We start from the raw sequence: 27,630 nt of genomic DNA on the forward strand, positions 1-27,630 counted from the left end.
TGAAACTAGATCTGAATCCCATTTGCCCCTTTCCCTTCTCATGTTTAACTATTTGTTTTGCACATTCATGCTGGGGGTTGCCCTTAAAAAACAGAGATCTTTGTTGGGCAAGATTCAAAACAAAGGACTACACACAGAAGCATGCTTTCAATTTTTTCTTTGTGTCAACAATAATTATGATGAATTTGTTACATTAAAATAAGAACCTTTTGATGTTGTAGAAGATTGGAATATCACATCACACCAATTACAAACAACAGTTCTAAACAAGCCTGTTTGGAACACATACTATAATTGAACATGCTCTAATTGGAAAAATAAATAATATATATATATATATATATATATATATATATATATATATATATATATATATATAAAACTGCCACTCAAAGGTCTGGGGTCACTTGGAATGTCCCTATATTTATATTTTTGGTGAAAAGCAAATCAATTATTCATTAAATTAATCAGAAATGCAGTCTATATATTGCCAATATGGCATTCTGTCTATGATGGAGAGGCCAGTACAGTCACCTGATCTCAACCCTACTGAGATGTTGCGAGAGTAGCGCAACTGTATGGTGCGTAAGACGTGCCCATCAAGCCAATCCACCTTGAGGTGGGAGATGCTTCAAGAAGCATGATGGGGAGGCATTTTCTCAGATTGCCACAACAAATTGACAGCTAGAATGCCAAAGGTCTACAATGTTGCTGCAAATGGAGGATTCTTTGATGAAAGCAAAGTTTGAATATTAAAAATATTATTTCAAGTACAAATTCTGATTTCTAACCTTGTAAATGTCTTGACTATGTTTCCTATTTACTTTGCGACTCATTTGATTCATAAAAGGTGCATTCTCTTGTAAAAACATTACATGTTTTGGGTGACCTCAAACTTTTGAGCAGTATTGTATCAATTAATTATTGAAAAGTTAATTTATTTCCGTAACTCAGTTCAATAAGGGAAACACAATATATAGATTGAAACAGACTGGTGTTGTTTTAAAGCCTTTATTTTTGTTAATTGTGATTTTTCCCCTCCTCCAGCTAAAAAAAAGCATTTAAGATTAGAATATTGCATCAGACCAATAAAACAAAGTTACACTTAATGTAGAAATGGGGGCATGGGGTAGAAATATCGATTTATAGGTTGGTTTTTCCAAAAGGTACTTTTAATCTGACAAAAAGCTGCTTAGAAATTTATATTCTGGTTTATTTATTGAATTTATTGAATATGACTATATGTATACCAAGAAAAGGAATCTACTTGCACTGTCTGATTTGCTCCACCCAGAGTCTAGAGTTGTGAGACTGTGTGCCAAGTGGAAGGCAGAAGGTCAGGGAATACTGACTGTCAAAGTCACTATCTGGGACAAAACAGCAAAGATCCTTAATTCCATCAGGAAGCAGGCCAACAATAATGGACTGCTAAAGAAAATGCCACAGGCAGCAGCAACCCAGAGTGTGCAAGAAGAGGACCAGGTGAGTGACTGTGGAGAGGCAACCCTGGCTGAAGGAAAGCACAGTGGCACAAACATTGGTAGCACAGGAACAGTCACTTAGCAGAAGAGCATTAGACGTCTATCACATTGAACAGGATCTGAGATGCAGGCTGTGTGAAGATGCCCCTCAAACAGTCCAACACAAAATAACAAACCGGACATTGTGGCAGAACAAAGAGCAGCATCATGGATATAGAGATCCCAATGGATCAGGAAGAAGGAACATGAGAAACATGAGAAATACCAAGGGCTCAAAGAGGAAATGGAGAAGTAGTGGAGGGTCAAGCCCTCAGTGGTCATCAGTGTACTTCGGGCTGTGACCCTGAACCCAGGGGAGTGACTGCAGCAGATTCCAAGCGCAACCCATGAAACCTTGGTCCAGAAGAACGCAGTCCTGGGAATAGCTAAGATACTGTACTTTCCAGACACTAAAGCTCCCAGGCTTCTGGTGAAGGACCCAAGTCATAAGCGGAACAGCCCAGGTGGATATGGCAGAATTTAAGTAATATTCAAACTTGTATACTGTATATCCTTATCAGGGTTCCCCAAAAACAGATATTCATTAGTGATTTCCTACATACATAAAAGGACAATAAAATGCCTCGTAAAAGGACAATAAAATGCCTGAAACATACTGTCTGTGCACACCTGAATAGAAAAACAAGCAATGGAAAGCTTTCAGACATAGACTGGCATGGAACATTAATCAATAAGTAAGAGGGGAAAAAAACTTCTGTAAGAAGTATAGGAAAGTGTTGCCTGGCGTGAAGTTTTATGGCGTTCCACATGGTGGAGGCAAAGATCAAAACTAAATCTCAAACAGATGATTGACAGTTTGATGCTGATTAAAATTTCCATCATCAACTACTGTTTATTTGTGTGCAATTGTGTTATTTTGCTATAATCCAGAAACTTCAATTCTTGAGTTTTTTAAAGAATGATTGTCATCTCACTGACATCCATATGACTGCCATCTGGATATTAGGTTATACAGCGCTGGTATTTCCTGTTGACAAAGACTGGAATTATGATTGGAATGTTAATAGCATAACTGTTCGATGAAACATTTTCTTGACCAATGATGCAGACAAGTAACAGTACGAGCATACGGGTTAGAGATTAAGAAAATAAATCATGAAAGAACAGGAAGTTCTACACATCAATAAAAGAAACCAGCCGCAAACAGTAGGCAGCCTCAGCAGGAATGTCTCTGGCGCTGATTTCGTTAGCATCCAAACGCAGCACTTTCAGCTTGGAGAAGTTTGTCCCATCAAATGTGTCACAGAAACTGCTCAGGGAGAACTCTGAAAGTGAAGGGAAATGTGGAAGAAAGTTATAAGCATGAGCCCATCTAAGGAACTGTCAAAAACAACTCTAACAAAAATTGTTATTGCCAAAAGTTCTGCCTGTCCTTAAACATTGTGTTTTGGGTTCCACATTCCTGTATACCAGCCAAACCAGGCAGGCTTATGACTAAAATTATCTCAAATTAATTAGACCCAGTTCAGTTCACACTAGTGTCTTTATGTTGTCTCTGCATTGCTATTCATTGTGTATGCTGCAGGTAGCTTCTTTAGTGGAGGCAGTGTCAGAAAAAAGCGATAAAATAAAGGAAATTACACTTTATTTTAACATTATATATCATTGTTGATGGTACTTGTTATCTACTACCATGCTGACACATTTTATTTTAAGTTGTAAAATTGGACCTTGACAGGGGGGAAAAGATGTAATAACGAAGAAATTGAATCTAAACTGTTCTTATCTTTTGGGTCTGCATGATTAGTTGTAGACCAGGATTCAGTTCTGCATTCCATTCAGAAGTGGGTATTTTTTATTACTTTTTGGTTGAGATTTTGAGTGTGATTCTTTTTCCAATCTACAACCTACTTAGCTGCCTTTCATACACAATTTTGGGATAGCCACAATGTCCAGAGGGTGCCCTAAAACGATTCATGCAACTTCCTGGGCAGGTTTCCAGACCATCACAGGGCAACACAGAGAGAAAACAGGATAATGTCATGATTTGGAGGTGTCTGGTTATGGTTTTGATTTAGATTCATGTTTTTTATGTTTTATAGGGCTTACCATATTCAGTTATTAGTTTTGCCGTTTTGTGTTTTGCCATGAGATTCACTTGATCATGTTTTATATTTGTTAGATGCTTTGCCTTATTACTGCATTTCTTTACTTTTTGCCTTCTAGTCAATTCTTGCATTAATTTGTACTGTGTTTATGTTAAATTTACGTTTACGCCAATTTAAATTGTTCAATCCACCTGCACTGAGCTCATTATCCAGCATTAGTGACACCTGTTATCCTGCCCATTTATACCTGCCTCCCATAGTCAGGCCCTGGCAGATTGTCAGAAAGCCATCGTGTGAGTAAACTTTCTAATACAACATTTTTTTTTAGAATGTAGTAAGTATGTTCGAGAAAGGGAGGAGTTAATTAGAAATTTAAATAGGAATAAAAATAAGTTAGATATTAGAAGTTTGCTTCAAAGATCATCGGGGGATGTAGTTTTTAATAGTATTTTTAATTTTCTAAGGAGAACAGGTATTATGGGAAGATTATAGTGGTTTTACATCTGATCCATACTCCAGTCTAGAAGGTGGCGGTAATGCACCTGAAAGTTGTTTGCCAACCGCCATAAAAAAAACAAGAAGAAGAAGAAGAAGAGTAAACTTTCCAACATTACTTGTCTGCCTGCTTGTTTTTGACGTTGCCTTAAGTTTTTGGATTTTCCCTGTTTTCCTCTCCCTTGCTGGACACTTCATCAGCTCTCTTATTTTGGACATGATATTGGACTGTTTCGACCACGATTCCAACCCAGCCCTTTGTTCATGTCTGCCTCCTCCAGTGTGTCTGGTGCTGTGAGCAGCCTGTTCCACTATGGACATTTTCCTGTCCACATCTGATTTTGTTTAGTTATGTTTTTTTTTTTTTGTTTTTTTTAAAAGCACAACTCCTGTCTCAACATATTAAGACAGTGAGCGATTGGGAGAACATAAAAACGCCATGCAGATAAACCCTAGGCGCAATTTTAACTTTAACTCTTGTTGCTGCTATGCAACAGAACTACTAGCTGCACCAACATGCAACCGTTAAGTTGTCATTTTTGTTTATTTCCTAAAGAAACCATGCAAAACTACACTAGTAGAGGGTCAATCTGTGCAGAGAGTTTTTACAGTTTATAGATCACAACAGATTGTTGACTGCTTTTAGTACAGGCCTGTTTTCTGTTATGTTCATAACCCATTTATATTATATACATCCAAAATCAGGTGAACCAGAAGCGAATGGCAAATTTACAACATAAGCGAAAACACAGCAAGGTTAGTAAAAATAGCAACCTCAAAAAATTTAAGAAGTGAGCAGTAATGGCTACAAAGTCTAACACCAACTGGCAGGATCCGAAATATCGCTCCTTTGAGTATCTAGTCCTTCAGTGACAGACTGCTGCATCCTAGAAACTGTTGTCTCACTACTTCAGTATGCATTCACGTAGCAGACTTGCGTAGTGCAGCTCGAAGGAAGAGCCCAGGCAGAACCGCGTCACTGGGCTGTGCGTCAAGCTAAAAAAAAAAAACTAGCATTATTATTATGTTGTCTGGGAGATTTACAGCTTCACTGATGCACATTCAAGATCTTTAGTGACCCTTCTATGTTGCTCTCAAACATCCATGTAATACTGTTAGCTTAGCATGTAGCACCATTACGCAATTTCAGCACATGCGGTGGCGAGAACCCTGCATGCCCCTAGAAAAACCCCAATTATAATGTCAGATGACATGTCTCCTTTCAAAGTCTTCAGTGTGGAAAGTCCCACATCAAGGATAAAGTAATGAAATGTCTGGATGCAAACTCCTAATGAATTTCCTAAAAAATATTCAGAACACTTATAGATTGAATGTGGATCTGGCAATGTCCAACAGTTACTTTATCACAGTGTGATTAAAAAAAGCAATACTGTCTACATGCAATGTAGCCCTGACATAACAAAGGTTATATAACAGGTTGGTATATTATGACTAACTTTTCTTACCTTGCATTCAGAGGTAAATTCAATAGGTAAATAGTTATTTCTTATTAATAGCTACTGTTTCTCTCTATAAAAAGCAAAGACTAATGAGATACAATAAAATAATCTTACTGACTTGCTTTTTAGCTCTATATTAGAGATAATTCAATTAGATAGAGACATTTTTGTGTGTGTAAAGGCATTGCCATTTGTTCCACAGCTTGAAAACCAATGACCTTGTTTGGAAAAATTTGTTACATCTTGGTTGACCCTTCACACTCCTGGTGGACCCTTGGGCCTTCTCATTTTCTCATTCTGTTAAATATACAATTAATGTGTGGCTCCACTGTTCCATAATAAAATAAACTAAGCAACATAATCAGCTATATTCAAAAGTAAAAAAAAATAAAATAAAAATAAAGAAACCTGAGAGAAAACACATGTAGGCTATTACCAGGAATTAAATGTGATTAATTTCATATGGGAAGGTGCTGCGGCTTCTGGCCTACTTTTATGCAGCAATGCCAGTCATTGTAAAGAGATTTGGCAGTGTGTAAGGCTTGCAACAATAAAAACCTGTAAGTGCCATTTCTTGTCTAGCTGTTCCGACTATACCAGTGGGACGTCTGCCATGAACAAAATACGTTTTAAACAGTTGCTACTTAGGTTTTACGACTGATTTTTGAACTCTATATGGGCAGTTATGGCTTCATCTAAAACTGTTCCCTTGCAAGCTGTCAGCATGTTTATTTCTGCTGTATAGTAAGGGAGTTTTAACACTGGGGTTTTTGAATCACATTCAGAACCTCGAGTATGGAGGACCAAAGCTGCCATAATTAATAATTAATACGAGAATAAATTCTCCTTTCATGAATGATTGTGATGGAATTGTCTTGTAGTTCCTTTAAAGTGAATTATTTGGTTTCTAAAAATGTACTTCAACACACCATTAATTTTACATCACCTGTATCCAAGGATAGCGGTAAGAAGCTGTGTGCAAAATATACAACTTTGAAGCATAAGTGGTGTAGTCCAGCTGGAAGCTGACTGGAAGTCAAACCACCATGTTAGCCTCTATCTGTGCAGCTAAGGAGTCGCGTCTCTGTTAATAAAGCCAAATATTACTGCAAATTCAGATCTTCGGTTTTACTTTGCGTTTATTGCAGGGGATTGAAATGAAGGGCTACAGTACACCAATCATATATATTTATATCACTATAACCGCAAACACATACTGTAAAATTGTCAACGGTTTTGAGCACGTTTTACAATCCCTTCAACCAAGCTTTGATCTGATCAGAACCAGCAGTGTATAAAAATGGTAGCTAAACACAACCTTTAAAACAAAATACATTAGCACTTGACGATATTAATAAAACTGGGTTGGAAATTATGTTTATGAATTTGGTGGAAAATATCCGCTGTTAGAGCAGCTCTGCACCAAGTTGGTATACCAAAACTCTGCTGATTAATAAAAGTAAACAAAATGGTGCCAAGCAGTTGTTAACTCACTGTTTATCTAAATTTTGTACTATCGAGGGGTTTTATTGTTTTTTCCCTCTAAATTAAGTCGATCAAAAGCAAAACAAACTCATGAGTTTTAGACATGTCGCTCAGCACATTTTGATTGAATGTTGGTCACCAGATTCCTGCTTCAGTTTTAATGCTAAGAATGACTCATTGTATCGAAACAGGATTTTCAACAGTGGAAACACAAAAAATGTTAAGGAAGAACCAGCACCTACAATTAAATGTTAGACTTTGTGCTTATTCTGTTATTTACTTTTAGTATTTTAATGCATTTATGATTTGAGTTTTGTAATATTTAGCTGCTGTTTCTCATTGTGGATCTTAGTTCCTGTTTTATTTTTCTTCTTTGTCTTTGTTTTTGCTCTATTTTCTGCTTATTTCCTATTGTTTCTGTCTGCCCTGTTTGTGGTATATTGTCTTCATCTTTCCTGTGATTTTCATGTTGATTTATGTCATATTTTGTGTTTGTTTTGGTTCAGGTTTCTGTCCAGCCATTCCTCTCTCTTTTGATCCCATTTGTTTTGGTGGTATGGCCTCTCTTCCAGATTTTTTCACTTAAATTAGTCTGACCTGTTTCTGATTCCAGCAATCACTCTCTGCAGCAATAATCTCCCCACAGTTTTTCTCTCTTTACAATTTCTCTCTGTTGTCCACACTTCCTGTTTAGCTTGAAACCCTTCAATTAAATGTACCTTTATAATTGGCTTAGACTTTGTTATAAACTCATACTTTTGCATCTAATTTGCTATGTCTACCATTAAAAGCAACCACTGATAACGCTTTAGCTCTGGAGCCGGTTTGGTGGAAAAGCAACCACAGTCCTGGGTGACTATCATTTACAAGATAATGCACTAATATGCCTTGTTACAGAGATACATCAATTTTAGCTGCAGATCTGCTGCTCTACTGCTCACTCCCACTTCACTCTGCACCTTTTGTCTTCAATACAGAGCTCAGGGAATGCTGGACTAGACTCACCAATAGGCTTGAAAGACAATGAGGCAGGTATAAATAGAGGAGTGAGCAGGTGAACAGAGTGAAACTAAGTACCAGAATGGGTGGAGCTGATCAGGGGGGGAAAGTGGCTGGAAGTAAAACGATAGCTGATTGGATGGAGACTGGTGAAGGGGATTGACAGAAAGACAAATAGGGTGGTGACAAAGAGGGGAAAGAATGCTGGCAGGTGAACTGAATAAAGGCTGGTGACAGAAGTGATCGGAGCAGGCTAGAACTGATAACATAAGACAAAGTACAAAATCAAACCACAACAAAACCCAAATCATGACAGACAAAACTTGGCAAATAAAGTCTGATTCTGATGTACTAGGTTTGATATCACTGTTAATTATTGTTAATCATTCAACAATAACAAGGATCAAATAGTAGTTTTAAATATTTTATTAAAAATGTTTTACCATGCCTACACCTAAAATAATGTGTAGTTTAATGCATGCCAATGCCTTTCTTCTTAAAAAAAAAAAAGCTGCATAAATATGAATCAACAAATACATACAAATGCAAACACACATTAAAGACAAATTACTGAAAATTAAAAAGCTAATAACACACATTTTTTACAGTAAATTAAACATTGATATAGATTTACGCCCGCTTCATTTAAATTCTCATTATATCTAAGATAGTTTCAATTTGTTTTTAGTATTTTGTACCATATGTCGGCATAACACAGGGTACAAAAATGACTAATTATGGGTATTACTATTTGTTCTTGATTAGGGCAGGTTTGGTCCTCCATATTCAAGTAATGCAGCAATAATAATAATTAGTGAATTGACTTAATTTCTCAACCCTTGTGAAGGCTGCAAGGGAAGGTCTCCTGTTAGCAACTGACATTTTACTGTAATGATCAAATCAACTTTGGGTCATTGTGCCTGTTTTCAGTGATTATGAATAAATATGTTTCCTAGAATAATAGCAATAAATTCTAATAACATTAACCTATTTAAAATGCTCCTTAAAACTTTAGTTGTAATTCGTTACTTTAAGGTTTATTGAAGTGTGCGTACCTTTGATCTTATTGGTGTGAAGGTACAGGTTTTCCAGGTTCCTGTTGACAAGAGGAATCTTTTCCAGTTTGTTGAAGGACAAGTCAAGCTCAACGAGTGTGCTAGTATTGAAGACACTCGAGGGAAGTCCTTTATCTGTAAGAGCGTTGTGAGCCAAGCGGACAAACTGCAGTTTGGGATACATAGTAAGAAACGCATTTGGCACACTCTCTATGATATTATGATCCAGGTAGAGCTGCTGCAGCCTCTCAGGAAGGCTCTCGGGGATTCTCCTCAGCTTGTTTTTCCTCATATCCAGCATAGTAAGAGATTTCAGCTCCTTGAAATCCCCTTCTACCTCTTCTATGACATTGGCCTGCAGTTGAAGGGTGATGAGGCTGGACATCCGCTCAAATGATTTGGAGGAGATCTTCGGGATTTTGTTGTAGGAAAGTCGCAGATCAGAGAGGGACCTCGGTAAATTACGAGGCACACGGGTCAGCTCATTGTGATCCAGGTAGAGTCGATCCAGGCTTTTCAACTTGACAAAGATGCTGTCGCTGAGTTTGTCTGAGCTGAGCTGATTGTGGGACAAAATCACCCACATCAGATTGGTAGCATTGTCAAACACCCCATCCTGAATGCCCGTGATCTGGTTACGCTGCAGGTAGACATACTCTATGTGTGATGGAACATAGGGAACGTGCTGCAGGTTGCGGCTGTGACAGTACATAGCTGTGGGGTAGGCTGTGGGGCAGTCACACTCCAGGGGGCAATCTACAGCCTCAGACTGCCAGCCTGCATTCCGCCTCCGGCCTCGTAGGTGGGACAGCCACTGGAAGGGGCTGTATTGCTGGCTGATGTTCACATCCACCATTGTCATCAAGAGGATGAGCACCAATATCCGCATTATCACTTGAGGAAAGATAAAGAATGATTGCTTTAAAGATGAATACAGTTAGTTCATGTCCTTAATTCAGATTTCCAATACTACTGCAATGATCACACGTGTCTGTTGTTGCAGAGTACCTACCAGTTTCTTGACGTCTCCTGCCTATCTCACCTCTGTTGTATTCCAGTCTGACTGTGTTGGATATGGTGCCTGTCCAGAATAAATAGCCCCTCCAACCCTCTCTGGAGCTGTGGCCCCAACCATCGTGTCTCATTAGTGCACATGCCTTTTTTTTTTTTTTCCACTTTCATGTAACATGCACAACAACCTATAACCTGCAGCAATGTAAATATCAATACCATCTGTGAACTGGTCTTGACATCTGCTTTTTAATAGGCTTGTTTTGCTTTACAGTGTCATGCCTTATCATTAGCACAATCTCTCAAAGTCTGCCTCTCCATTTTCTGTTGCGTCATATGGTTATGGAGAGGATCGTGGCCTAAGGCACTGAAAGATTATTGAACCACAAAAGATGCCGTAATCACGGGTGAAGTTAGGTTATAATTTTAAATACGATCCTCGAGTCTTTGCATGCCTTGGTACAATATAAATGCCATGTGTCAACAAAGGATGCTAAACCTTGCTATTTGTCCAAGAACATCCTCCTTACATTTTTCCTCTGAACCCTTCAAGGGCTGCTATTGCCAATTACAGTGTTGAAACCACAGAAAAGTTTAACATATGGTTCTGCTGGCGCCTGGATACATCAGTGAACCATTATTGTCCTGAAAATGCTCTTGAGAGAAGGGCTCCCTACTTATACCCTCCTTAGGGCAAGGAAAATGGACACAGAGTTTAAGTTATTAGGTTAACTCACAGCGTAGTTCCTTTCCAGGTCCAATTGAGGAAGCAAAAGACAGCACAATGATTTAAAGATAGGCTTTTTTCAGAAGGTAATGGATCCTAATGAGCTCACAATTACAGTGAAAAAAACATTAATTACCACTTTGTGTCAGTATTTCTTTAATGAAAACTTGTCAACTTTGCACCTGACTCATGCTTGGGAAACCAGGGCCTGGCGGGGTTTATAGGCTGTAGTTCTTGGTTCCTGGGGGGCCTCTGCTCCATGAACCCAGGGGGCTCCGTCCTGGGCTGTCCTCTGCTGTCCTGGTGTCTCAACGCATCCTCCCAGCATGGCCTCTGTGCGCCGTGGGGCTGTTGGTATCCTGGGCCTCAGGGTCCTCTCATTTGCTTCTGAAGCCTAGAGGGTGGTATAGTGGTGGCCCTCTGCACCCATCACTAAGCACAATTCATGCCTACACCATATATTTTACATGTTCACACACACATTTATGCAGTCATTGTGCAGTAGCTATGTTGCCCTGTAGCTCTCTCCATCAGTATCAACAGTGTTGTTACATGTCCCGGCTGTTGATGTTGTAACTGTCTGTATTTTTGTCTTTCTCTTTGTTAGTTTTATCTCTTTGCAGGTGTTTGCGGTTGCCTTTCCCTGGAGGACTTTTTTTTCTGCAGCAGCTGGTTGTCTGGTTCTGTAATTTTTGTCTGTAATGTTTTCTTTCTGTCTCTGTCCTTTCTCTCTTCCTCTGTCCTTGTTATTCCTCTTCACTTCACCTATCATGTTTGGCATCAGTTTGTACATACTTTAACTACAAAAAAAAAGAAATCATCAAGTGCTGTGCATCAAGGGAGAATTTATAGGTATACAGCCTCCCATGGAGGTGGAAAGCAATTGAAGAAAAGCAGTTGTTTTGCTCATGAGTCTAGGAGAGATTATAAAGCAATTTTCAAACCATTCAAATCCCATCATTCTACAGTAATTAAAATTTTATTCACAAATAAAAAACAAGCATGTGTCACACTGCAGGCTGTCATTACCTTTTACATTGTTATGGCTTTGTCTGAAGAAATATCGCTAATCTGTCAGCTTTTATTTTGAAGGCAGCTTTTTACAGTACGTCTTCCTGAAAAACCTGTCATTGAATAAATGGGGAATAACCAATACATTCCACACTTATTAAAGCACCCTACAGATCTAGACTAGTTTTGCCCGAAGTAAGAATCTGTAGAAAACGTTGTATGTGGTCCAACATACAGTGATGAAACAGACTGTTAAAAAGAGAAACTTAAGCTTGGTGAAATGTATTAGTTTTATTATCGTTTACAAAGGGATTATTGCATTGAATACAATATTTCGGATAGAGCATTGATGAATGTATTTTTTCTGTCCTTTTTACAAATTGATAGAGAATTCTGCCACAGACTTTATCACTGGATGGTGGCAATGTGGCATTACATTGGTTGTCACCTATAAACAAGAAGAATACAAAGAAAAAAAAAGAACCAAGAACTTGCAAAACAAACCTTGCTAGGATTTTTCTCAAGCATTTATTCTGATTGTCTACAAAGTAATGAAGCAGGATTTTGTGTTTAAATTCCTCAAGTTGAAATTTGAGCATTGCAGTTCCACTTCATATAGACCACAAGTGAATGATATTAATGTGTAAAGGAAGAACAGAAAAGTGTAATATGCCCCCCTTTGATGCTCTTAGAAGAAGTCAAATTTTTCTCTAGATCAGACTTTATCAATAACATTTTATTTACTTTGTTAAAAATTGTTTTCTACCAGTATTGTGTCCTCCTATGCCATTGAAATAAAAGGCAGGTAGGAAATATTGTTACAAATGTCTTGGGTTAATTCTCCTTTTTGGCCATTGCTAACTTTTAAAGGTATTCCTTCCTTCTGCACTTTACTGCATTGGCATTGTTCTAAAGCATCTATGCCTTCATGAAGTAGTTTGAGAGTTAATTAATGCCTTTGCTCCAGGATGCCATGGTCCACATAAAGTCTCAAATCACTTTTTGCCCTTTTAGTGCACATGATCACTCCATGAACACTAAAATCCACATGCGCTGTAAGTTTATGAAGTTTGAGTTGTTGTCCTGTTTTCTCCTGGTAATTAACTCAAAACCCGCTCCCAATAGAAGGTTAGTCATAAGTGACCAACCTGGCCTTGGAGAATTTGCAGAGTGACTCAGCATTGTAAGTTTCTAACTCACAGTGTTATATGCATCCACTTCAAACATCTACAGCACTTCGCTTCTGTTACCACTTCCTCTGACATTTCAGAGGTAAATGTTTTAATCATATACAATCCCCTGTTCTCCTGTTACTTTCACACTTAATGCAAGACGGGCAACAAAATGAGGTAGCTCTCCACAGCCTCTGTTTTTTGTAACTGTTTTCCTCAGCCCACAAGAACAATCCCAAGTAAAGAAAAACAAGAATCCAACAGATTTTTCGAAGTCAGTTTTTCCAATAGAGGTCTCAAGTCTTTAAGGGACAAGTCCAAGTCAAAGCTTGGAGAGGAACGTTCAAGCAAAGTCTCTAAATACCAAAAATAAAATTCTCACATTCAATATGTGTCATCTGTCTGCCTAAAAAATTAAATTTTCCAAGTTATGAATTCAAATTGTATCAATTGAGGCTCATTTAGGCTGGGAACATTTCACATCTTTAGCTTTTCCACAGCTTTTATTTCAACAAATTGAATTTTAGTAGCCAACTTTGACTTGTTTTGAAGCTTAATACAGTTAAACCTAGTAGTGGATTAAACCTGAATTATTTTGGAAAACCACAAAAGCCTGTATCAACACTAGCTAAACACTGAAAAAAGATTTTGGAGGTAAGCAATTTTTGTTGTTCAAATATCACCTGAACTCGAAGTTTAATTTGAGAGACAGTGTGGGGTCATTATGGGGGATGCTACAACATACGTGAATATGTTATGATTGTGTTATGATTATGATTGGGATGAATATGTTATGATGTTATAAAGTTTCAATGATTGCCAATACAGTGATAAGGGGAAAAAACAAATTACACCCTTGTTCCTCCAATTGAACATTAGAGGGAAAGTAGCAGCAGGATGTTGCAAAATAAAGCACTGATCCACTAAATTATTACTCTATAAAGTGCTGTTTTGGCAGTTTGCTGATCTATAGCATACCGGTCCGCATTAATTCAAATATAAAAGTTAAGGCATCCAAATTCTCCTTACAGAAAAAATGACTCACAAGTGGAGAACATTCAAGCCTTCCCATCAAGATAATTACATTTTAAACCGAGAGAAGTTAATTACAGCACATTTTAGAGAACAGCTGAACAGTGTGGCTTGTTTGAAAGAACTGTCAGGATGAAATCTTTACTATCTAAATACAATTTTAGGTTTGCAAAGCTGACACTGAATTAGGCAGTTGTGGAAGTGCTGTATGTCCTCTGGATAGATGCATTTTTATTTTTCACATAAAGACTTTCTATCTGGACCAGGGATCTGCAAATTTTGGCTAAAATGATAAAGAACCAATTCATGTTTTTAACATATATAGGAAATGTAGGTTTTTGCAGTTTTCAGCTTTTTCATGGAGGAATTATAATGAATTTACACAAAGGAATGACAGAAATTACCTGTAATAATTTCAGATTTATTTTATACTTTATCAGCTTTTCCTTACATACTTTTTCACAGATATCAATATAAAACACAAGAAAATGTATCTATCCTTCTTTTTGCAAAAAAATATATATTTTTCTTTATTCTAAAACATGAAACCATAAATAAATGTTGGTTCATTGAAAATGACAACTCATTTACTATAGTAGATAATTTACTAAATTTATCATATGTCATTTTTCAAAAGGTCTTGTAACATTGTAAGAGGTTTTATTAAGCAGGAATCGGGAAAAATTACTCTTTGGATTGTAAAGGTAGCAGATTCTTGATCTAGGCATATTTTTAATATTTCAGGAAGATTTACCCATAGAGCTTAAAGTACTTATCAAGGTGGACAAGCAGAACATGAGCTTGTCAAGTTCTATCTTAAAACTGACCAAGGTTGCATTCCCTAAAATTCGACATGGGAATGTAAAGCATATTTCTCCATAAACAATATTTGCATTCAGGACATGCCAGCTGACATCTTAGCTAGGAAAGGCACTTGAATGATAAACCACACAATAATCTGCACAGTATTTACTCCACAACTTTTGAACAGGACTATTACTTATTTACTGGGTTTAAAGGCTAAATTAAATTGCCCGTTCTTGACACACCAAGTCATCCGGCATCTCATTTTAAGCATTTTTAGCTATCTAAGCCACTCAGTGCCGTACACTTTAAATGTGAACCATTCTATCTTAAGCTTTTTGCCAACAAGTCTTTGTTTATTTTACATAACATTTGAATGGGATACAATGGATTAAAGCCAGAAATAACACCAGCTATTTACAAAATTAAACACAATTGATTTGTTAGCCCCAGATATTAGATGTACATACACAAACACAAAAAGACACGTAAACACATTTAGAAAGTTATAGAATAAACTGTGGTCAAACCAACGTGCTGACATTTAGTATTAGATTGTAAATTTAAAATCTTATAGGCAATACTCAGACCTCCAACATATTATAAATCACATATGCAATAACACACTAATACTAGATCCATTAATATAACACTTTAAAAGTTTTCATTAAAAAAAAACTTGATAATGATTTGCACTGTTAATTCTTCTTTATTTTAGAGCTGAAGAAACTCTCTTGTTCAGCAATATTTCATTGTTCACCAAATCCCAAAAATATAGGGTCTGTATAATTGAATACGCTTTAAATGCCTAGAGGATTTTACTCCAATTCTACTTTTTTATTGGTTGCCTGGCCATGCTGCATGATTTGAGACCCTGTTGTTTTGAAATGTATCTGATCGTAAATTGTCAGGAAAAACGGAAGAATCGAAGCACATCAGAACATTACTCCCCTCGTTATTTCTACTGAAAATGAGAGTTTTTCTGTGAGTTTTGATCATAGTAGTGACTTTAGCAGAGGCCTCGGCTTGTTGTTAGATGAGAAGCAGAAGGTAAAAGTCCACACTCGTATAAATCTCCATTAACCATACCAGCTTTATTGTCCCCTTGTGCTGAAAGGGAAGAAAGTCTCACTGCAGCCCTGGCAGAATACTAAAGCCCAATTACTGCCTGTCTTCCACGTCAAAACAAGTAATTAATGGTTGTGCTGTAAAACCATACACAAGTTCTGCCTAAACTAAAACAGGCCATAAGTTATTTACTGTAACCTGAGAAGTATTTTGAAATGGAGAGCATGAATTTTAAAAGACGGCTCACCAAATGGCACAATGTTATTACTCTCAGTGATCAGGGGTTCCCAAAGTGTGGGTGTGAGGGGTTTGGGGGGGGTTGGTGTCGCAAGATGACATCTTTGAAAATGCTGGAGCACTTTTGCAATTAGGTAGTATCTTGATAAAATGAGCAGATATTTAGGTTTATACAGCTACGTTATTGCCTGCAATGCAATACTTCATTTTGTGCAACAGGAAATATAACATATCAAACTTTGATCACATTACATTTCTGAGCTTATTTTCTTGCAGATTTCTGACTTTGCATTGTCAGAGAAAGTCCTAGTTTTAATATAACAAATGAATGCCTTCAATCGTGGAAAATTATGCTCTGCAAGATGCATTAAGAAATAAAAGTTTTCTCTTTGCACAGCTCTATGAATTCAATAATTTTGAGTAGACTTAACTTTATAGTGACAGTAAGCTCTTTCTGGGGAATCCACCTTTAGAGCTCATCTGCTTGCAGGGAGCATCCTGTCTGGTTCCAAAGCTACTTTTCATATTTCCTTATTCTGCTGCCATGTTGTTAATCACGCACTTCTGCATTCATAATTTGACAAGACTTATTACTCAGGACACAGACACTTTATCTGGGTGAAGCAATTATGCTCGATTAACCAAACAACCAGCTTTGAAATTCTCAGGAACTCTATATTCTCTCATATTGAATACATCCCATTAATCGTAAAAGCAACTTCGCTCATGATTTTGACTGGCTATACCGATGGCCAAAAGAAATCAGCCAATGAGGTTAAATTGATCGGCACAAGTCTCCATCTCTTTCATATGCTTAATTTTTATGTGTGGACCCAAATATTTTTAGCTATCAAGAAATTTTTATCTAACAGTTTACAGCACTTATTTAAAATGAGTATAAACAACAAGTTGATAAGAAATGACGTCTGCTCACTTGAAGTCCTTAATTTAACTAAATGTTGCATTTTACAGTGTGAGATTTTTCCTCAAATATTTATGTAACATCAGAGAGCATCCACGTTTTTTCTTGCAAAAATGTGAAATTGATCCCAAAATTTCTCATCGGCCAATAATTTATATTCTTTAATGTATGTATGATGGCCCAAATAGGTTATTTTAAATTACTAAAATAAAGTAATATTACCACAACAGAGTCGTAATATTACGAGAATAAACTCACACAGTTGTTTGCATTATTGTTTCCGAGTCCTGATACTAATAATAATTTGATGCTGATGTGCTAAAAAGGTTTTGTTGTTGTTTTCACCTTGCTTCAGAGGATGGATAATCCAATTTTGTGTTTGGCAATGAATGCACCACAATACAAGCCGAAGATCAAAACTGATTACAATATAATCCAGATGGTCAAAATCAGTCCAATTGCAATTTAAATTCAATTCAATATATTCAAATCTAGTGCTGTCATTATAAAATATGCATTTTTGTAGGTAGTATAGGCCTTCAATCCCTTGTATTGAGCATGTTGTGTTAAAGAAGACAATTAATTTGTCTTAATTGCAATATTCCCTTCTCAAAGCAGCACAAAAAATTTATCCATATTAAGGTCATTGAGGCCTTCAGTGGTTTGCATAAGCGGACCTCCCACGGTTAATTTTCACTGAACATTTCTCTCTGCATCTGTTAACAGTACTAACAGATGATTTTTGGCACAGATGTAACCTCATAAATATGTTACTGAGAAATTATGGGACAAACGTGACTTTTAGAGTGTGGTTACTTGTATCCTGCGTCTATGTCTCTCTCTGGAGACCGAAGGATTGTCGAGTTTCAGCCAAAGTAAACAGACTTCTGTACTTCTACAAAGCAAACCACACAATGTTCAGAGATGGCACTGCATATTGGTCAAATGCTAATCTATAAAGAAAGCAGATGTTGACAGCAGCTGGCAGACACCAATTTCAAGTCTGATATGCCATACAAAAAAAACCCATAAAGCAGACGTTTACGATTTCAGTTTCTGAAGCAAAGCAAAACTACTTTTTAGTTAAATTATATTTTTTTTAAATAACAGTTGACTTGGTGAAAGTGTCTGCAGCACAAGTAGTCATTTCTGGACATGTCTGAGCTTCTAAAGGACAACAACATAAAAATTTTGCTAAATCGCAAAGCAGTGACTTCTAAAATAAAGCTTAATACGCATGATTAGTGACCGAAATAGCTGCTTTACCAAAGAGACCGCTCAATACGAGCCACTAGAATTGACAAAGACTCCTGGATAGGTGTCGAAATGTTTTCAGAAAGAACTGAACAAAAGTCCAGCTTCCTCCAATTTAGGCCTGTTTGCTTTTTTTTTTTTTTTTTTTTTTTTTTTTACTTTTATTTTAGTACCAGAGAAGAGAGAGCTCCAAACCGCTAGAAAACATATATTATTAGCTGGAGCCTCTTACTCTAATAGTGTGTGTCAAGTGTATAACCTCTATTAAAGGGAATAATTACACTTGAATTAATTATGGAGCATTTGGATTAATTTAGAAGAAGAGTACAACATGAATTACACATTTTGTTCATGACGATCAAGTCATAAACAATGCATATATTGACGATGTCAGAACCGTTTTCTGCAGGATAAAAGATTGTTTCAACTTAAGTTATTGGCATGATGACAGCAAAAATGTGAAAAAGTCAAAGGTGTGCATGTTAAGACTATGGCCTGTCTGCATTCTGCCTCATAGTGAGCAGATGTCCGGCGTTACTTCCTGCCTAGTCACGGCCTGAATTAGATATTCCTGCTTTGCCCTTGTTGGACATCTATGAAGCTTCTAATATCTGTACCAGGACCTGAATTAATCTCACAATTAACAAGTCTTGCCTCTTTGTCTACCTTGTTTTGCCTTCATTTACATGCCCCACATTTGTTCCCTGGATTTTGATCAATCCTCAGTGATGCTGCCTATCACCCCTCCAGTGAGTAAACTAGCTCTCTTCACTGTTCTGTTTATGCCAACCCAACCCATGTCTGCCACGCTGTTTTTGTCTTGCTCTCTAGTCAAGCAGTACGTTTGTCTTTGTATTTATTAAACTATTTTTCACTCACTGTGCTGTTTAAGTTTGCATTTGGGTCTATCTCCAAGAATCTCGACCTGACAGTGCCTACATGGACCGAAACAAAATCAGGTTTCTGAGGGGTTCATATTGTTGCAACAGAATTGTGTTGCGCTAGTGCAAAGTGAGTTGATGAGTTTTGCACAGTGGCCTTGTGACAAAAAGAGGAGCAAAGAACTCCTTTCTGGGTAAGAGAAACATTGAAACCAGACTGAAATTCTTCAAGAATTTTATAGATGGACAGGGACAGAGTCATCTTCCCTGATTGATCATCCTTCTGATCAATTGTGACTTATAAGAAATCATGATTCCTGAGACATCTTGAAGCAACCTGACCTGGGTTGTTTTTCATCAAAGGGAGTTCACATCTGCCCAAGAACACTGCTAAATGAAATTAAAAAAATATGGGAACAACATGTTCTCTTTCAGGAACTTCTTCCAACAATTTGGGAACAGTTTGGTGTTAATCTGTAGCATGACAGAACCCCGTGACACAATGAATGAGTGTTATCAAGGCTTTAAGTTAAGAACACAGACGTTTTGAATCAATATCCAAAAACCCCATAGAGAACCTGGGTCATATCTCCAATAGCAGGTGGGAAAGCAGAATCCAGCCAATTGATCTCCAGACATTGATAAAACCTTTTAAATTAAATAAAAAAAGGGGTGGCCTACGGCCCGACTGCTGCTCTCAAGGTGACATTCAGCCATAGCAGCTGTTATCAAGTCCATCTCTTTTCATATGTTTTATGTATTCACTGACAAATCTCTATGAAACGTTATGAAGCCTTTGCATAATTCTTTTAAAAAATCATAAAAATGTGAGAGAAAAAATATCACCTGTGAAGCTGTTGTGACAAACAAATAGAAACAAGCTGTCACTAATTCAATCTCTTCCTCACTTGGAAAAATAAGATTTGGCCCATTTTGTTGAGGTTTTATTAAGTGAAATTATAGCTAGGAAACCTTACATGTTGTGGGTGGGTTGGGTGGGAGGCGTGCTGGCGCAGACTGCATTCTGGAGGGCGGTGGGCTGCATTCCCCTTCCAGCCCTCTCACTTTTAAATGCACTTGAAAACTGCATGCAACAACACGACATTTGAGCAGGCGGCTGCAGGCTTGGTTTTTTTTTTCACACCCTCGTTCTCCGATTGCCATCTGGAGTTTGAGGCCTGGAGGAGAAGCGGGACACCTAGCCAGGGTCTGGGCTGGGGTTGGGCATTCGGTTCTCGGGGTCGGCTGGGACTGGCACTTCTGTACTCCCAGGAAATAGGGTGTGGGGTTTTGGCATGGAGGGTTGGGCAGCATGTGGCCTTGGTGGGGAGGCATTCGGCACTTTAAGATGTCTGGGGTTCTGGTCTCCCTGATGTCTGTCTCAGCACTCCGGGGGGTGGGTCTTTGACTCCTCACAACCACTGTTGAGCATTTGTGCTATGGATAAACCCTTACATATACAAGTGCATCCTCACAAACACCTACAGGTGCTTGGATCCAGGTGCTTACAGATTCACATCTACACAGATAAATCCTATTCTTGGTTTTGGCTCTCACTAAGTATATTTGTACTAAATAATGTGTATTTTACAATGACATTATCAAATGTGTTGGTTGTTTGTACCATTTATACTCTTTTGGTTGGTTTTGCTGTTCTTTTTATATCTCTTTCTGCATGTGTAGAAGCAGACTCCAAGGATGTTATCTTGTACTCTCTTTTTCCTCTGCTCTATTTTTGTTACCATTTCTCCCTTTTTAATGTTTTACTTGATCTTTTCACCTTCCTTTTTTTCTTATTTACCTTTCTGTTTCTGTGTCCATTGAAGTTGAAATAATGCCAAAATAATATCCAATACATTTCTTGCATATGTATATCAAGTGTGGCACAATGCCAAAAGCAGTAATGCTCGACTTGTGAAAGTAAGTCTGTTGGGCTCTCTTTGGCATTAAGAAAGCAATTATTAATGCTACAGAGCCAGACAGGACACATAAACAATATTGCCAGATTAGGCGGTTTTCCGCCCAATTGGGCGGGTTTCATTTTATTTTGCAGGTATAATTTACTTTGGACAGGTAGACATAATTTCAGTAAATTTGGATTCAGCTCGGCTTGAGTTAACTTAATAATGTCATAATTTCATCATTATGGATCAATATACAAAAACCTTCATCATTAGTCATTGGTTCACAGCAGTTATTGGGGAAATTTTATTCAATCATGTACTGATCAGGAATCACAATGGATTGTATTATAGTTCAGAGGAGTAAATTCAGCACTCGGATGTTCAGGCCTTCAGCCAATAGTGGATATTGCAATAAAGGTAAGAAATCATAACGACCATAGTCAAAAAAAATTTTTTAAATGTTTTGTAGAATGGAGCTTTGCATATTTATGTGTGCAACATTGATCATCAATGTGCTTGGACACAGTGCCCTGTAAACACCCAGCCTCTTTAGCAATGGCCTTTTGTGTCGTGCCCAGGGGCGGCAGGATTGGGTAGCAAGTCGACAGCCCCAAGATGGCGGCCGTAATTCCTGCGCAGCGACAGTCAATGTGGGGTCTACTCTTATATTATGTCTATGTGTGGACCCCCCTGAAATCTGATTGCCCCTCCCCTAGGTGTCCCCCCAGATGACTGACATGTCACAATCCGAGGTCACTCCTGTACAGTAGTTGGTGCTATGTAACACAAGTAGTTGCAATCCAACCAACAACAGGAAGAACTTTACAGTACATAAAAGTAAATTAGAGAATAAACAAAGCATCAATCAAAAGCTGAAGAAACAATTGCAGAAAAGATGAGATCTGGAAGAACAGCAAAATGGTTTTATAGCATTAAAAAGGCGGGAAACAGAGGAAAGATTTGCGCCTCATTATAACTATATTTCATTATACTTTTTAAAATACAAAACTATGATACAGGGAGTCGTGACCCCTGTGGGGAGGATGAAACAGTAGAACATACTATATTGGTAAGTCTGAAATATAAGCATGAAAGAGGATTTAGTCTAGAATTTGAATAGATTAAGTAAATGTTTAACATAATAGGCACATTGTAAATTGACTTATAGAGCAATTAGAGGATTAATCTTTTCTAGTATTTGTATCTATATATACATTGAAGGAACTTTATTTTGATCACATATTTTGATTTAAATCTTAAATTTCTGCTGTGAGATCTCTCTGTTTCTAACACAAAAGCACATTTAAAACACATTCTCTGTTGCTGCACTTCACGTTTGGGAACACCTCGTGTTGCACAATGTGTGATTTCTGATTGATTTATTTAGTCTCACAGAAATCTGGCTGCAAGAGCACTACGTTAGTATAAATGAGCCAACTCTCATTATTTCTAATTATTTCACATTCCCAGAACTACAGGACGAAGAGGAGGAGGAGTAGCAACCATCTTTCAGTCTGATTTATTAATTAGTCCCAGGCGAATTAATAACTACAATTCTTTTGAATACTTAACCCTTAGTTCCCCTCATCCAAACTGCAAAGCAATAAAACCTCTTCTGTTTGTTGTTTTGTATCATCCACTAGGCTCTCAGTTCTCAGAGTTCTTATCTGATTTAGTGTTAAACACTGACAAGGTTATTATAATGGGGGATTTTAACATTCATGTTGACACTGAAAAGACCCTTCACAGAGTTAGAGCAGCACATTCTTCATCATTAATAGAGGAGAATAAAAATAATCCTAGAAATCTCTTTAGTACAGTTGCCAAAATTACCCTGTCATAACTCTGTTGATCCATCCATTCCCTTAGCTCTCAGCAGTAATGACTTTATGGGATTATCCATAAATAAATACAGGCATGTCTTGATGACATCAAAACCTGGATGACTTTAAATTCCCTGCTATCACATTTTCTAACAAGCAAATAGGACACTCTTATGTTCCCTAAACTCAACCACTTATTGATATCCTGATTATGAATATTACAAATGTGACCAGTGACAAGCGTCAGTAACAACCCAGCCGTCACTGGAAACAAGGTTAATTTTGTGCTAAAAATGTGGACACTGGTCTTGCCTTGGTTATACAAGGAGAAACCTGTCATTCCATACCCCTGCAGCACCCTCCACAAAACGGGTCAGGGGAGATGCACCACACCCCACAAGGGTGAAGATCTGGTCCACTGCTCAAAAGACGGACAAAAGGCACACTTTCCTTATGAATCTGAAGTTTTACAATAGGTTGGGGCCTATTTCCAACACCCTAGAACAAACTCTCACTCTCTAGTTCCTGTTCTTAAATGTAGGAGCCAAGGTCCAGTCCTTCATGCAATGCTAAAGAATTGCGTGAACCATAACAGCCCGACAATTTCCAGAGCATTCAGTTTCTCAACGCAATCTTTTAAAGATTTACCTTTGGTTTCAAGTTTCTATAAGCACTGTATGAGTGAGTCGTTTTTTAAAGTTTACACATGACTTTCGCCTTTGAACTATTTTTAGGACATCTCTCCACTTTTGAAGAAATATATTGATGCTTTTTGTAACAACTATTATTTACTAATGCTAAATGATAAATAATGATCAGATACAATCACTTATTTCAGTTTGTTTTGATTGCAAGACAAATATATGCTGATGTCCTAAACTGCAATGAATTTAAAGGCATAAATCTGCTGCCCTGATAAAAAAGAAAAGGACAGCTGGACAACTTTCTCCCGGCTCAGCTGTTGGTAAATCATTCACTGCCCTACATTCAGAAGTATTTTCTATCTTCGCTTTCAAATTTAGTTTGTATGTCTCACAGGCTATTTGTCAAATCTAAAAATGTTCGTACCATGTCACTTTTACAGACACCACAAAAAGAGGGCGTAATTGAAACAAAGCATGTGTAGTTTTCTGATGCTACGGGAGACCAAATAGGATGCCTGTGCTGAAACTCATAACATTCAATGAGATCTTAGCCTGTTTCTGTCAAGGCTGCTTCGCAGCTCACATTTCTGTCCTGTTTAAGTCAAACTCAGGCTGTGAAGACCACTGGGGTTGAAACATGTGCTGCACCTGACAAACATGCAAATCCAAACCATGTGTTGCTTTAATGCCTCCTAAATCTGTGGTTCTAGTCAGCCATCATTCCAGTGAAATGCACTAATTATAATTTATTTCTGTTTTCTCTATATAAAGTAACACCGCAAACTTCAACAAAAATACCTATACCTCTTTAAATTTGATGTTTGTTTTCAGTCACCAATGGCTTTGTACATGACGCCATGCTTAGAAATTGGCATGTTTCCTTCTGTCTGTAGCTTGGAGAATTTACATAAAAGGAGCTGCCTCCCCTAACAGCTGAACATGGGTGGCCAGTGTTCTGGCTGTAAATAATGAAATTTATTTGGAGAGAAATAAGGAACTGACACATCTGTCTGTTGACTCGTAAATGCCAGAAAATAAAACATTTCCATGAAAAAATCGACTACATCAATCATTCATGTCTAATATCAGTGATGGGGATGCTGGGGATTAGATCTAATGCTAAAGAAACGTTAGCATTAGATCTAAGTCAAAATATTTCCTGTCTTTCCACCAACTGTGAGACATATTCAGTAGTTGGATACATATCACACATCTGCTCACTTTCATTGAAGTGCTCAGCTTGATACTTTCTGCGAATTGTTATGAGCATGTGACAAAAGGCAGACAAGCTAAAAGCATGATGGTCGTTAGGCAAGCCTTCATCCTGTTTACTGCAAGAATATCAGGTTCCAGGGGACTTTGTTCCTAATTATGTTTTCTGAGTGCGCAACTTACTGGAGAGAGTAAGATGAAAATAAAGGAACGCTTTGTGTAAGAAAATGAAATTCATCTCATGACCAGAGATGATCTCTTTTTTAAAACTCTTTAATCCCAGTTTTTTATTTAAACTGGAAAGTCTGTTTGAGAGCGCTAAATGTCGCTTTTTAAATACAATTAGAATAAAATTAAGCACACAATTTATCAAAAAACATCAATTCCCTGATCATATTATTCAGAAGAAATATAGAAGATTTCTTATGCATGTATGTTTTGATTAGATTAACAATGAAATCTGGATAAAGGCATAACTAGACAGAACTGTATGTATATATATATATATATATATATATATATATATATATATATATATATATATATGAAATATGTGGTATTTTAGATTTTTGTAAAGGCAGATAGAGAAATTTTAACAAAGCCTCTGCTTTGTGTAATTTATAAGCTAAATATATTAGGAATTAAACTGAATGTCTGGTAAAACATTTGACACATGTCTCTACGAAGTACTTTCAAATAGGTACAGTGCCTTGCAAAATAATTCATAGCCCTTCAACTTTTTCCACATTTTTACAACCAGAAAATTCTGTGCATTTTATAGGGGATTTTATGTAACATATGAAGTGCACAATGGTGAAGTGTGAAGAGCATGATAAATGGTTCCCCAAATCTTTCACAAAAAAGAAAAACATGTTGAGTACATTTGTATTCAGCTCCTCTAAGTAAATATACTTTAGAACCACCGTTCACTGCACCTACACATGCATGTCTGTGGAACTATATGTCTACACAGCAAATTGGTGCTCATTCTTCTTTGCAAAATTATTTAAGCTCGCTCAGGCTGGATATAGTCTGAAGGTGAGAAGCAGTTTCAAGAACTGCCTCAGATTCTAAATTGGATTTTACTGGACTATCTCAATACATTAATATACTTTGACCTAACCCATTTCTTAGTTACTCTGGCTGAATGTTTATGGTTTTTGTCGTGGTCGAAGGTCTATCTCTGCTTCAGTATCAACTCTTGCAGCCTCTGATAGTTTTTTTTTTTTAGTATAGCCCTGCATTTACCTGTGTCCGTCATCTCATGCCCCATCCATCCATCTATTGTCTATGCACACTTGTCCTTGTGGGGTTGTGGGGTGCAGGTGCCTATCTACTCCAATCATTGGGCGAGAGGTGGAGCACACATCTATCACAGGTCAACACAGCGGCACACGACAAACAACCATGCACACAGACACACACTGCAAAGGGCAATTAAGAAAAAAAAAAAAAGAAACCAGTTAACCGTCATGTTTTTGGACTGTGGGATCCTCAATGCATTATGCTGTCAGCACAATGTTTCATTGTGAGAATGGTTTGCTCAGGAAAAAAACTTCCAGAAAACTGTAAAGTGCTGAAAGCCTGAGTTCTTTTAAATCGAAACTAAAAACCCATTTGTTTAGGATTGCCTTTGACTGTTCTAGTTACATTTTTTTACTGAAACATCATTAGTTTATTAGTCCAGCTGTTTATAAAATCAATATTAATATTTGCTTTTAGTTTCCATTTCCCCATTTTATTCAAACTTGCTTTTATTCTGTTTTTATTTTCCTATGTTTTAATCATATAAAGCACTTTGTGTTGTCCTTGTACTGAAATGTGCTATACAAATAAATTTGCCTTGCCTTGCCTTCAGGGAGAAATGTATTGTCAGATTTTCTACACACAGTGTTTTGCATTAAGGTCGAAAAACTAAATTTATTAATATATTTGCAATTTGAGCTAGTTTTTATTGTTGGTTACATGACATAAAAAATGCTGCAATTATGGATCAAAATGTAACTGAAGGCAGTTATTTTGTACTAGTTACCAGCATAGTTAAACTAGTAATGATAACTGGTGTAATGAATCACCCCATGTTTCATAATTGGTAGGTTTTATTTTGTAAAACAGTATTTGAGTTTTGAGTATCTGAATACATTGTAAAATAACCTTTTTGACCAATCATATGGGGAATGTATGTACTTTCACTGGCCATGCCAAAACAGGAACCTGAAATTGTTACACAATTAATAAACAGAACACATTGTTTTTATCCATAATGGATTCAAATATTAAAGGATTTCAAAATGTAGCTAAATATTAATAAACTACTGTATTACTCATTTATTATGTATTTTGTTTCTAGCATATGCAAATATTTATTCAATGAGTTATAGGCCCTATTTATTGTATTGTGGCAGGTATGGTAAAACAGAGCCCTGGAAATTCTTTAAGAAAAATAATGACATTTTTTATATTTGTTTATTTATTTATTTATTTATTTATTTGATTAAGACATTTCACTTTTGGCCATCAATCCAAACAATGTGGTTAATGTGCCACAAGAAATTATACCCTAATGAGCAAAATATCCTTTTCACACTTTTGGGTTGTGTCTGATGAACATTTTCATTAAGAAACATATTGCGAAATGTGATCAAACATATTTTCCTCTGTTTACTAAAATGAACTTAAAAGTTAAAGTGGGTAAAAGTAATGTGTGATACTAAGTTTCAGTTTAAAAAACAAAAAAATTGATTCAGCTCTGTCTGCAGTGTACTTGGTAAACATATAAAATGTCAGAGACGTGAATTTTATTCGAGCTCTGCAAAAGGACAACGACCACCTATGACTGAAAACG

The 27,630-nt window shown here is 37.1% G+C and overlaps 1 protein-coding gene across 1 annotated transcript; it reads right to left on the bottom strand.

The window, feature by feature from the left end:
• Positions 1-388: 388 nt before the first annotated feature.
• fmodb (fibromodulin b) lies at positions 389-10,238 on the bottom strand. The gene is given in 4 exon segments (XM_012863659.3): positions 389-2,806; positions 9,084-9,977; positions 10,096-10,123; positions 10,125-10,238. Coding segments are annotated over 4 exon segments (1,188 nt in total). The 3' UTR covers positions 389-2,654.
• Between the last annotated feature and the right edge of the window lie 17,392 nt (positions 10,239-27,630).

The sequence above is a fragment of the Fundulus heteroclitus genome, chromosome 1, assembly GCF_011125445.2.
Source record: "Fundulus heteroclitus isolate FHET01 chromosome 1, MU-UCD_Fhet_4.1, whole genome shotgun sequence".
NCBI lineage: Eukaryota > Metazoa > Chordata > Actinopteri > Cyprinodontiformes > Fundulidae > Fundulus > Fundulus heteroclitus.